Source organism: Dermochelys coriacea, chromosome 14, assembly GCF_009764565.3.
Source record: "Dermochelys coriacea isolate rDerCor1 chromosome 14, rDerCor1.pri.v4, whole genome shotgun sequence".
NCBI lineage: Eukaryota > Metazoa > Chordata > Testudines > Dermochelyidae > Dermochelys > Dermochelys coriacea.
Window position 1 is genome coordinate 6474066 of NC_050081.1, and position 13524 is coordinate 6487589.

General features: G+C 42.3%; 1 protein-coding gene across 2 annotated transcripts in view; it reads left to right on the forward strand.

The window, feature by feature from the left end:
- ABCA6 (ATP binding cassette subfamily A member 6) overlaps positions 1-9593 on the forward strand; it is a 58011-nt gene extending 48418 nt beyond the window's left edge. For both annotated transcript variants that reach the window (XM_043496428.1, XM_043496429.1), the window contains 8 exons: positions 30-208; positions 1121-1196; positions 2359-2453; positions 3529-3648; positions 4326-4466; positions 6269-6348; positions 8356-8411; positions 9225-9593. In XM_043496428.1, the coding sequence (XP_043352363.1) occupies positions 30-208; positions 1121-1196; positions 2359-2453; positions 3529-3648; positions 4326-4466; positions 6269-6348; positions 8356-8411; positions 9225-9323 (846 nt within the window). In that variant the 3' untranslated portion in view covers positions 9324-9593. The remainder of the gene's footprint in view (positions 1-29; positions 209-1120; positions 1197-2358; positions 2454-3528; positions 3649-4325; positions 4467-6268; positions 6349-8355; positions 8412-9224) is intronic.
- The last annotated feature ends 3931 nt before the right edge of the window (positions 9594-13524 follow it).

The following is a 13524-nucleotide window of genomic DNA, read 5'->3' on the forward strand; positions in this document are numbered from 1 at the left end:
CTCTGAGAATAAGCCGATTGTTTGTGCAGGTGGTGATGAAGGGGGTGGATGCAGCTGCTTCTCAACCAGAAGAGGACACAACTGACTTTCTAGGGTACTGCCCTCAGGAGAACCCTCTCTGGCCAAATCTTACTGTTCAGGAACATCTGGAGGTTTATGCTGCTGTGAAAGGGATGAGGAGAGAAGATGCTGCTGTTACTATCAAACGGTACAGAAATAAAATGATTCCAGCCTCCATGGCAGGTGGAGGGATGTACATTGTGTTTAATCACCGTTAGCAACCTCTGCGCCCAGATTGTCTAAAGCTGTTTCTGGTTCAGCTTCTTTATCATATTCGTGTACTTATGACATAGAAGAAAATGTGGAGCTCTTTCCCCCCTTGCTCAGGTTAAATGAAATGAAAGCAGGGAACATTTTAAAAATCCCTCTAGGGCATTTCATTGGGCACATAGGGCCCAGCTGGGAAAGCTGGAGTTTGCCTGGTCACTTGGCTTTTGGCCATTGAAATGGGAACTACTAGTGTGAAAAACAGCAAAAATGTTTTTATATTTAGCAAAAAATGGAGATGTTTTCTAATGACTACAGGAAAATAGGAATTTCAGGGGGGTTCACATTTTAGAATTTCAAGGTTTTGAAATTTCATAGTGAAAAATAGGGACTGTGGTTGTTTTTGGTTTTAACTAGTATCAGTTTGTTATTGTTGTTATTACTATTGTTATTATTTGTACTGTAGGAGGGTCCAGGAACCCCAGGAGCAGGGCTTGCTAGAGTACACACAGCACGTATTTTAATTTCCAAGACACACCAAGCGTCTGTGACAAATAGGGGACACAAGAGGAAGGATAGCTGGGTGGGTGGTTTTGAGCCAATTATATTTTAGTAAATAAACATGCTAAAAAGTAAATGGGTGACTGAGAACATCATTGTTGCTGGAGAAGATTGGGCAGGGAGCTGGAGGATGGAGTGATGATGGTTTGTGAGATCACAAGGGTGGCTGTAGAAATGATTGTGATGTAACAGACAGAGGGGTTCAAGGCTAGGAAGGAGCAGGTCTCCCCTCAGGTGGCTCCATAGGGAGAGACATGCCTGATGGGTTCATTTCACTTTTTCTCCCCACCAGGGTAGTGAATGCTCTGAAACTTCAGGAGCATCTTCAAAAACCAGCCAAGAAACTACCAGCAGGAATAAGCAGAAAGGTGTGGATTTCGTTCTCTCCTGTGATTTATGTTCTAAAACCCATCACTTCCTAGTTGCTGTTTCCACTTGGGTCCTCCTGAAGAGTTCAGAGGGAAGACTTCAAGTTGTCTTTTCAGGAAGTTTGGGGATCTTTTTTCCTGAAAATGCTTTTGGCTTTGTGGGTATTAAGCCAGTGCTATTGGGTGCCATCTAGAGGACACAAAAGGCAAATATTTTGCACTCTCTGTAAGTAGAGTTGTCATCTCAGAGGTTCAAAAAACTGTGGCATCTGGAATTATCCTGAGCCTATAAAACTGGACAGCTGGCAATGTGTACAGGTTTTCCAGGAGAGCTATCTCAAAAAAGGAATGATCCTGGGAAAACCTGGACAGGTAGCAACCCTATCTATAAGGCAAGGATAAATCAGCCCTGGCAAGGGTGGTTCAGTAGTGTCTAGAGAAGGGGATGAACCGTTCCAGGAAGATCCCTCTCAATCATTCTTTATTTTGGAATGGCAAGTGAAAAGGACTGAGCTGCCTCAAGTTGTATTTTTGTGCATTGCTCTATAGTTGGTGCATCCCTGCCCTGGATTTCTAATTAAAGATGGACCTGAGCCTAAAACGCTGGATCTGAACTTCTCTAGAGTTCAGGGGCGTTTGAGGTTGAGGTTTTGGATCAGCCCAGTAGAGAGAGAGAGAGACAGACCATTCATGCAGTTTGGAACTGGATCTGAAGTTCTCCAAAGACCAGGGCTATGAAAAGGAGTGAATTCACACCCTTCTCTGGAACATCTTGGAAAAGGAGAAAGAAATGTTACACATTGTTTCTTTAGCAGAGAGCGGGTCACACCTTACTGTGCAGTGTCAGAATCACTGGAGAAGCCTGAGTAGACGGTGAAGATGTCGTGGGTGAGAGAAGCCCCCTCAGCATGTGTCACTGACATGCCTGACCTGTCCATTCCCTGCAGATTCAGTCAAAGCTTGCTTTCTTCATACCAGTTACACTCACCACATGTTGACAGTCCCTCAAAGTGCATGCCACATTATAAAAAAGGGGGTGCCTGCATTAAACCACCTGAGCCGTTCCAGCTATAACTGTGCTGAGTGAAAGGCAGTTGCTACCCATGAGACCAGTGCACACAGTGAAGGTAAAAGCCACTGACTTTGTGATCTCCCCCATCAGGTATGCTTTGCACTGAGCCTGCTGGGCAGGCCCATGCTGATGCTTTTGGATGAACTGTCGACTGGAATGGACCCCATGGGGCAACATCATGTGTGGTGAGTAAGGCTAACTGTCCAGAAGGCAGCATGGAAGCCAGCTGTTCGAATGCTCCTCGGGCTTGTTAGAGAGACAAGGTGGGTGAAATAATATCTTTGATTGGACCAACTGCTGTTGGTGAGAGGGACCAGCTTTCGAGGCTCAGGGAAGGAGAAGGCCTCATGGAGTTTCACAGCAGAGGAGAGGACCCCCTACTACACTTGTTATGGGGTACAGCCTGCACAGCAAGTGGCGTGTAGTTTTGGGGGGCATGTCAGGTGTGTGATGTGCCCTGGGAGGTTTTGAAGCAGAACAGCCTTTGTATTCCCGGCACTCAGGTTTTGCAATGCTGCCTGACCTCTTAGTGAGCCACGCAAGTGAGCGAAGCTCTTTTGACAGAATCCAGCCCTGTGGTAGCCGGAGAGAGGGTCGAATTTTCAATCCAGACTTAGTTACTCCTAGGCCGCTCTCTCTGATTCACACTCATAAAATAATCTGATATCCAAAGGGCCCTTGCTTTCAGAACAAACCGTAGAAACCTTTTTGTCGTTATTTCAATCCTTGCGCTGTAGCTGATCATTACTTGTAGGGGAATGAGCAAACCCAACAAGGAGCACTTCAATTCTAAAGGTTTAGATTCCTTGTTAGTGTGACCTTCTACCCTTCCCCAACCTGGACTCCCACCTGATTTGCCTGTGATCACTCTGAAAATATCAGTGATCATTTTCTAAGCACAAAATAGACCATACCAGCCTCGGTCTCTTTGCTTTTTCAGCTACGCTCAAGCCGCAATTATGTTCCTAACCCTCCTTCTCTTCTTTCACTGTGTCCTTCCTCCCCCCTCACCCACCTGTCTTTCCTCTCTGCAAGTCATCCCTAGCTCTCCACCCCAATGGCCTTGAACTTTGAAGGTTCAGTGATCATGTATGTTCTGCTATTTTGGTTAGCTTATTAGTTTCTCCTTTCATTATTGTAAAAGGGCAGCTGTAGGAGGAAAGTTACATGTCTCTGCCTTTTCTGGAAGTCAGAGCAGTGATGCAGGAAAATACTCACAGGAGTTACACATTGCAAATCAAATGTATTTTTTGGTTGCAGGACAGCTGTTCGTGCTGCATTGAAAAGTAAGAAACAAGGAGTCATCTTGACAACCCATTATATACAAGAGGCTGAGTCATTGTGTGACCGAGTGGCCATCATGGTGTCTGGAAAGCTTCGGTAAGCAGCAGCAGATACATTAGAGAAATATAAGGGCATGTCTACACTTACCTCCAGAGCAATTGATCCAGCGGGGGTCGATTTATCGCGTCTAGTGAAGACACGATAAATCGACCGCCGAGTGCTCTCCCATCGACTCCGGTACTCCACCGGCGCAAGAAGCGTAGGTGGAGTCAACGAGGGAGCATCAGCAGTCAACTTACTGCAGTGAAGACACCGCGGTGAGTAGATCTAAATACATTGACTTCAGCTACATTATTCACGTAGCTGAAGTTGCGTAACTTAGATCGATCTCCCTCCCCCCCCCGCAGTGTAGACCAGGCCTAAGTGTCAAAAGTTAATACAGCTTTGGATTAAAAAAAGATTCAGGGACCAGCATTAAATATATATTGTCAAAATTCAGCTGCTGTTAAGTGCTTGCACATTGCCAGTTTATTTTGCCCAGAGATACTGCTCCTTCCAAGGAATACTGTTGCTTAAACACAAAGTAAATGTATTGCCTTAGAAGATGGATAGACCTAGGAAGAATCTGAGCTAATATCAGTCCTTCCCCTAGAGAACTAATAGAAAAACTAATGAATTCAACCACTTTCTTCACATCATGTGGTTGCAATTACTAAAAGAGAGTAGTGAGAACCATTGATGAGTGTTTCACTTTGTGCTTCTCTCCTCTGCAGCTGTATCGGCTCCATTCAGTACCTGAAAAGCAAGTTTGGCAAAGGTTACTTGTTGGAAATTAAAGTGAAGGACCCAGAACAAGTTGATCTCATCCATGCAGAGATTACACGAATCTTCCCACTTTCAGCATGTCAGGAACGGTAACTTAAAAGAATTCTGGAGCCTTATTGATAATGCAAATGCATCTATGCGGCAGGGGTTACATAGGATGCTATTTGAATTTGCGTGCAATCGGCACAACAGTGGGTTAACTTAGAGATCGGAGTTTGTGTGTGAGGTGTATGAATTCCAGCATCCACAAAGCCAGGGGATAATAGGCTGGAGAGGGTAGGACACCAACTGAGCCCATCTACAACACCTCCTGCTCATCAGTCCAGAATATGGTTTCAAAGAGTGGCAATTGGTTACAGCAATAGGCCCAAGAAGATTATTAAAAAAGATGAGTATTAATTATCATCAGGGCCAGAGGAAACAGTAATGAAGTTAGGATGTCCAATTTAGGTATGTAACCTATGGGAATATTTTCCAAGCTGATGTCCATTATTTTAACTTTTTTCTAAATATCCCATTTAGGGGTTGGACATTCCATACTAGTAAAATTAAAAAGATGAACTCTCCAGGGAACCAACCGTCTTTCTCTTAATGGGACCCTTGTAAAATCATTCAACATTTAGAGTCTTCCTCTATGTGACTGCAATGCAAAAAAAACCTAGCTTCCTAATATTTCTCTTCTGAATCCAGTGATATTAATTTGAATAAGGATACAAGTTCCATGACAAAGTAATTTTACTATGAGTGGACAAGCTTCTCTTGTATGCATAACCACCCACAAATTATTTTTATGATGTTGCGTTAACATCATAATATATTAGGTACTATATCGCAACATACAGTCCCAACCCCAAAGAGCTAACAATCTGAATAACAAAAACAGATGAAGGGTAAAGGAAAGGGATATGCCATACAAGCTGAGTAGAAAGGCTGATGACTGGTATGTGTTTTCACAAGAGAGAACCCCATTTCCCATAGTTATATATTTTAAGATCAGAAAGAACCATTATGATCATCTAGAGTGGAATCCTGGACCATTTGAAGTCATTGGCAAAACTCCCATTGACTTAGGGCTTGTCTACACTACCGTGTGGGGTTGATCTAAGATGCACAACTTCAGCTACGCGAATAGCATAGCTGAAGTCGACGTACTTAGTTCTACTTCCCGCCATGTCTTCACTGCAGTAAGTCAACAACGGACGCTTTCCCGTCAACTCCACTTGCGCTTCTCATTCTGCTGGAGTACCGGAGTTGACAGGAGAGCGCTCAGTGGTTGATTTATCACATCTATACTAGAGGCAATAAATTAACCCCGGCTGAATCGATCACTGCCCGCCGATCTGGCAGGTAGTGTAGAGAAGCCCGTAGTCTGATCTCCTGCATAATACAGGAAATAAAATTCCTACCACTGATTCCTATATCAATCTTGTAACTTCTGGCTGAGCTAAAGCATAACTTTTAGACAAACATCCAGTCTTGATTTAACGATTTCAGGAGAGGACGAAACCATGGCATCACTAGGTAAGTTTTTCCAGTGGTTAATTACCCTCTTCACCATAAGAGTGCACCTTATTTCTACTTTGAATGTGTCTAGCTTCACCTTTCAACCACTGGAATGTGTTATCATAGGTGCTGGAACTAGGGGTGCAGTGGATGCTGCAGCGCACCCTGGCTTGAAGTGGTTTTCATTATATACAGGGTTTACAGTTTGATTTAATGGCTTTCAGCATCCCCGCTATACAAATTGTTCCAGCACCACTGTTATGCTTTTGTCTGCTAGATTAAAGAGCCGTTTGCCATCAGAAATCTTCTCTCGGTGCATGTACGTATAGACTATGATCCAATCATTGCTTAAACATTCTGGTCACCTTCTGCACATTCCTTCTCTCAGGTATCACTCTTTGATGGTCTATAAGATACCAATGGAAAATGTACAGTCTCTGTCCCAGGCGTTTTTCAATTTGGAGGCAGGTAAGAGGGGTGTTGTCAAATGTTGGAATCTCCGTAATACAGCCGCATTTTAAGCTATATATTTTTTCTGTCAAAAAAGCTTGGGCCAGATCCTCTGTGGGTGTAAATAGGCCTAGCTGCATTAAAGTCTATGGAGCTATGGCAGTTTACACTGAGCTGAGGTTCTAGCCCTGTGAACTACAACTTTGGGGCCTGTTGAGCAGTCCTGTGGATGCTCTAAAATGGCTGCTTCTGACAGTGCAGGAAGGGTGCCTCTGGAAGGCAGGCCTTATTGGAAGGATGTCAGAGCATCAGACATCAGCTCTGAATACCCGACATTATGATCTTCTTCCTAAAAAGATTGATATTCAAAGATTCTAGTTTCTAGAATGGTGAGATGTCTGTATTGGTGGTCCATGTGTTACAGGCAGGACACCTGGAGTAAATTTTCAAAAGCACCTAAGTCCCATTAACTTTCAATAACAGTTAATAGCCTAAGTCTGTCTGTCTATGTGTCCCTCTCTCTTTAAAAGGGAACTTAGCTTCCTGAGAAATGTTACCCTTAGCTCTCCCCTCCAAAGGTTTCAGAGTGCCCTCTCCCCGTTTAGTCCATATGTACAGGAGAACTTGAGTGAATCCTTCAGATAGCAAAATTTTGAGGTAAAATCCTAAGGTCCACTGAATACAACGAAAGTTTTGCCATTGAGTTCAATGGGGCCAGGATTTCACCCTAAGTGTTTCCAGCAGGACTGATCAAAAATTGTACATCAATTTTTTTTTAACAGAAAGTATCTGCTTTCCTCAATTTTTAATTTTTTTCATCAGAATACCAACACCCCCTGCTCACCCACCTAAATAAGGCAGTTTTGGCCTAAAGTTTTATAGATTGGGCTAAAAAGAAATTCATCAAAATGTCAAAATTTTCTGCTGAAATATTTTTACCAAAATGTAAAAAGAAATCATTCTCATCTCAGTTTTTTGCAGAGGAAAAAATATTTCTGATCGGTTTATTTCCAGTGTAACTTTGCATTGTATATAATAGAATCATAGAAATGTAGGACTGGAAGGGACCTTGACAGGTCACTAGTCCAGTCCCTTGCATTGAGGAAGGACTAAGTATTATCTAGACCAGGCCTGACAGGTGTTTGTCTAACCTGTTCTAAAAAACCTCCAATGATCGAGATTCCACAACCTCCCAAGGTAATTTGTTCCAATGCTTAACTACCCTGACAGTTACCTAAATTTCCCATGCTGCAGTTTAAGCCCATTACTTCTTATCCTGTCCTCAGTGGATAAGGAGAACAATTTATCACCTTCCTCTTTATAACAACTTTTTACGTACTTGAAGGCTGTGATCATTTCGCTCCTCTGTCTTCTCTTCTCCAGACAAAACTAACCCAGCATTTTCAATTTTTCCTCATAGGTCATGTTTTCTAGACCTTTAATAATTTTTATTCTCCTCTGGACTTAGTCCAGTTTGTCCAGATCTTTACCAAACTAGGGTGCCCAGAACTGGACACAGTACTCCAGAAGAAGCCTAATCAGTGCTGAGTAGTACTATCTTATGCTCGTTGACTGTCAAGACCGTGTCCAAAATTAAACTGTATTGCGTAACCAGTGCTGGCCATAGATTGTTTTGTAACTCTGTGAGATGTCAGATGTGCAGGGCCCATAAAGGACTTCAGCCACAAACATTGAATTGTGAGCCTCAAGTTTCTGGGGACCATTGCGGAAACTTGTAGGAATTTGAGGGGACTTGCAGTGTGGTGAGGAGCACTCATGACTGACCAAATAGGGAAGCAGCTGTCCCCATCCATTGTTACATACAGTCAGAGATGGTGTCTTTGCAACATGGATATCTTCAGGCTATTGGGAGCACTTCTAGACAGTTGCTTGCACAGCTGTGTTCTCTGCACCTGTCTGAGGAGAACTAAACAAAAAGGACTCACTATACATATGAAGAATTGTTATTTAAAGTCATAACATATATTTGTGGGAGATTTCTAATGCGTTTTCATTTCTGTCCAGCTAAACGTACGTTCAACCTGGAGGAGTACAGCCTTTCTCAGTCCACTTTGGAACAGGTACAGTGTGCTGTTTATAATATTTCTGAGACAGTAGCAAGAAAATACAATGTGTAAAAATGAACATATTTAACCTGGTAACCAACATATTTTAAAGAATGTCAGTATGGGGATCAGTCCAAATAATAATGGTCCCTAGCTCTTACTCCACACTTTTCATCAGGACATTTAAAAGTGACTTACAAAGGAGGCCAGCATCATTATTCTCATTTTACAGATGGGGAAACTGAGGCACAGAGCAATGAGGTGATTTGCCGAAGGTCACCCAGCAAACCAGAACCAGGGCCAAAAATTGAAGCCAGGTCTCCTGAGTCCCCATCCAGTGCCCTGTGCACTAGGAGCACTGCCTCCTAAATGAGAGTTGTTATCAATAAGTGGTATAAAGGCTGTCATCTCAGCACTGTCTATGCTGTGTACCTGTCAGAAGCACAGAACAATAATTATTGCAACGCCTTATGATTTGATATGGAATTTCTATTCAGATGCAAATGACACCTATGTACAAGCATTAAAAACGATGGTTATTTCAAAACAATGGTTATCAGTGAGTTTGCTCAGTTGTAACTGATGTTAGAATTTGGTCCTGTGTTGGTTTTTCTTCCCCACTTAACAGAATTATGTCATCCTCTGACAGCTCACATCTCATTGGGTTAGAGTACAGAAACAATTTCTCGTGCCATGTCTCTCTCTTCATTGCAACCTCTTTTTGTGCCTTTTGGATAAATAGATCTAAATCTAAAACAAAATTGTTGGAGCTCTTTGTTTCCAATCCTGGGAATTAATTAGACCCTTCCTTTAACTTTCACATTTCAGGTGTTCTTAGAGCTTTCAAGAGAGCAGGAGAAAGAGGATTTTGATATGAATCTGGATAGTACAGCCGAATGGAAACTCCTTCAGCAGGATGATGATTAAAGCTCTGCACCACAGTCCTATAGCTCTACTATAAACAATATCTGCATGTACAATTACATACTACGTTATATCCAGTACTAACATTGTATTATGGTAATGTCGAGAGAGGAAAGTTGAGCCAGTCATCATGAAAACTATTTTTTGATTAATTACATTTGGCTATGGCTACATTTCCTTTTGGAGCAAAGAATATGTTCTGAGACACATGGGACTGCATTAGAAAGTTGGCCAAGGACCAAAAATGGGGTTAGCTGCCAATAAGAGAAGATGCAGGAGCTCACGGGCAAAATCAGTCCAATTTCAATACATCTCCAGTTGCAAATACGATAAAAGCAGAACTGAATCTTAAAAAGCCATCTGCTAAGAAATTTGAACTGAGATCACATTTGTCACACAAATCACCCAAAACACATTACAGAGTTTTCAATTAAATACTGGTGGTGAAGTGACAACATGTATAAACCTGTCAGCAGGGATTCATGTATTACAGGGATGAACAATGTACAGGTGGTTGGATACTGGGCCTGATTTTGCTTTCTTAGTAGATTGATTATCATTTTAGTCCTCTGGCTGCAGCTGAGTTATTTAGATTTGCATCAGTGAGTAAGAGACTGATAATCTCTGTCTCTTTCTGTAAGTGTCCTGAGTTTTTTCAGCTTCCCTTCACCTTATGGACAGAGGGATCTCTCATCAATGGAGCAACACACTTAACAGTACAGCAGTAGTGTCATCTCTGTCGGTGAGCCCAAGTGCTTATATAGGACTAGAATCAACAATCTTCTACCGAGGAGATGTGATAGCTATTAACTGAGTCTGATGCTTTTACACTGTTATCAGCAATTTGCCAGAGTGATCTCATTATTGGAGTATTCTTTATATTATTGGACCTTCCGGTTACTTGCTATGAGACATGTTAAATATATGAAGAAGAAGAAGTTCTCCTCTCAGATGTTAATGGTAGTACTGTTTTGTTGTTCCTTTACGTGCCAAAAGGACATCAGTAGAAGAACAGAGCTGATGTCAATGAGAGATTCTGTCTCTTCAGCATTATTTGTAGGAGACAAAGACAATGACAAAAAATTAGAAAGCAATGCAATACTACTGGTAGTTCTTGTGTACGAGTCATTGATAAATTACAAACTCCAACTTTATAAGGATTATGTGGTTTACAGTTTTAGTGAATAAAATCCTAATAGCTGTATGCATCAACTGGAAGTGCTACATGTTGGGGACTTTCTAGATTTCTCACTACTGCTGGAACCTTAAATAGCTGCAACTGCTAGAAACACCATCCTCCATCAGTACCTAGCAACAGCTCCTTTGAATCATGATTCAGCCTTGCTGAGCCACACATTTGTGGCCGCTAAGCTTGACTGTTGCAATGGACTGAACCCACTAAGCAGAGTGACATTATGACCCCCAAGCCAGTGCACACGCTCGAAGTGCGCTGGTGGCAGTAACTAATACACCTCAGTCCACCAAGGGGTGGAGTGTAGGGGCAAGGTTGCGGAAGATTGCCGAGGAGCTAAGTGGTGGACTGAGTATGTGACTGGATGTAAGCGGAGGTTGCAGGCAGTTTCAATGAACTTTGTCCAACAGACTCTGCCAAAAGACATTGTAGCATAGATCAGCATATTTTTGCCTGTAAATAAGTCAGTTTATGTAATAAGCATAAATCATATATATAAGAATGTAACCAGCTGTTGACCACATGTAATCCCGAGATAAGCACGGAGAATATAGCGCCGCAGAGGACTCCCTCCCCCGGTGGAGTCCTGCCTGGTCAGCTGTCCCGAATGGCCAGAGTCCCCTGCAGCCCCTCCGCACGTCCTAGGGGCTCCCTGCGCAGATTGGAGCATAAGTTTTTCCTCCTTCAATAAAGCATAGTTTACTATTCTTAGACCTGAGTGTCCTCCTTTCGCTGGTATCTTCCCCCCAGCCCTTGCGGGCACACATCATGTCTTCACCCAGGTGCTTCAGACGCTAGCTACACACTGACCATTGAATCATACACAAGAACCTCGTATTGGTTTTCAAACCTGCTTCACGCATGCTCCTTCTCATTCCGCAATGACTAACTCCCTCAACAGAGAAACATGGTGGGTGAGGAGAGTCGGAGTAAGCTTGAAAGCATGATTCTCTCACCACCAGAAGTTGGTCTAATAAAAGCTATTACCTCACCCACCTGGTCTCTCGAATATCCTAGGACCAACCTGGCTACAGCACCACTGCATCCCTCAACAGATAAATTCCATGGGAGTGATGGAATTCTCTACATCAGATCGGCATGTGGTTTAAGAGAATTACAATTCAGGACAACTCGTCTACTTGTCTTCAGTCACCAAGTACTCCTATTGTACACTACCCAGCATTAATGCCTAATACCAGCATGTCTAGATGATAGATTCTGGAAAAAAAAATCAATAAATGGTGACTCCATATATTATCTCTTGTTGTATATAAAAGAAAATCTGGTATTTATCTGTAATTGTGTATGGTTTACTAAGATGCAAAATGTTCACCTTTCATCTTTGGACTAGTGATTATATGATATTGAAACAATAGCTGAGATGACAAAGTACTCAAAGAAACCTGTTAAATGTACTCAGACATGGCATGATACAGTAGTCTACTCATTAAATCTCACTAAAGATAAAGTACCAGATGAGAGGATGCTGGATGGAGAAGTGATCTCAATACATACATGAAAAGTTTTTTAAAAACCCCAAAACATCCATCAGAGAAATAACATCAATTTTAACAATTGAACATGTTTAGAATGTGCTGCTCAGATGCTTGGTTGTGGGGAAAAACATGGGGTTACTTCCCTCATCCTACTGGTTCTGATCTCACACAGATCCCACAAGCAGCAATGCCTGTGATCTACTGTATTCCGAACAGGTTTCAGAGTAGCAGCCGTGTTAGTCTGAATTCACAAAAAGAAAAGGAGTACTTGTGGCACCTTATAGACTAACACATTTATTTATTTATTTATTTATTTGAGCATAAGCTTTCGTTTGGTCTGCACGTCCAAGATGACAAATGGCCTTTCCCATCTAACTTTTCGTACTGCATGCAACTGGCCATGGTTCCTCTTTAGTGCTGAGTCAGCATCTGAAAAAGTTCAGCAGGGACCGAGATTCTGTAAACCTTAATAGGGCATCAAATGGAATTCATTCAATCAAAGCAGCCAGCTACTCAGCCACCTGTCACACCCGCTGTGTGGTAGCTGGACAATGCAGATCAAGAACAAGCTCAATATTAAGGTGAAAGACAGAGAAATATGTTTTCTACTGAGAGAAGATTCTACCCCTTTAGAACTAGAAAATCCAATTGAATGTATCGCTACCCAATTCCTGATACAGAGCATTGCACCAGCATGACTAACATAAAAAGGAACTGGAATCTGCTGTCTTTAAAACTGTAAAAATAGCTTGTGCTTTTGCTTCAAAAAAATGTACCTATTCTTTTAAAAGAAAGAAAAGAAAAGAAAATGTCTGGAAGGCAATGAGTTATTCCCTGTCCTTTACAGCTGGGAATTTCTCAGCTCCAGATTATCTTCACAGGGGCAGCTTGTTTCTGCATCTTCCTGAGCAGATTTTGTGTGTTAATCAGAAGTGAATTGCTTAAGAGACATATGACCCTTCAGTGAGATGACTTCCCTCACTGGGAATCATAAATAGAAATGAGGCCCCTGTTTCCAAGTTTGCAAGTCACTTCATGTGCCCTGCAGCGTGTCTCAGCCTCTGCACTGCTGGAGTTAGAGAAGTTTCTGAGAAGACAGATAACTGGAAGCCAAAACTTTTCTTTTAATTTTGCATTGACTGGCAGGTTTAATTGATTCTGCCTGTTCGCATCCTAAGCTGCTTCAAGTGGAGATGGAGATTTGGCTGTGCTATTCTTGTAGAAGGCAATGAGGGGGAACAAAGAAAAAATACCATGTAACCACTCTGAAAACATACCCAGGTGTGCTGGACTGTCCTTCTGGGCTTACCTGAAACGCACTCAGGGTTACCCACTGTTTGGGATTGTTTGTCTGCGATGGTTATTCACACTCAGGGATGGTAGCAATCAGCTCTTCAGTGTCTTAACACTATAATATTTTATTGCCAGCTACTGTAATAATGAAGTATAAGGGTCTGATCCTTGTACTTGTGATGGAGTGATTCTTCCACCTACTGAAGTAGAAGGAAAGGCTCCC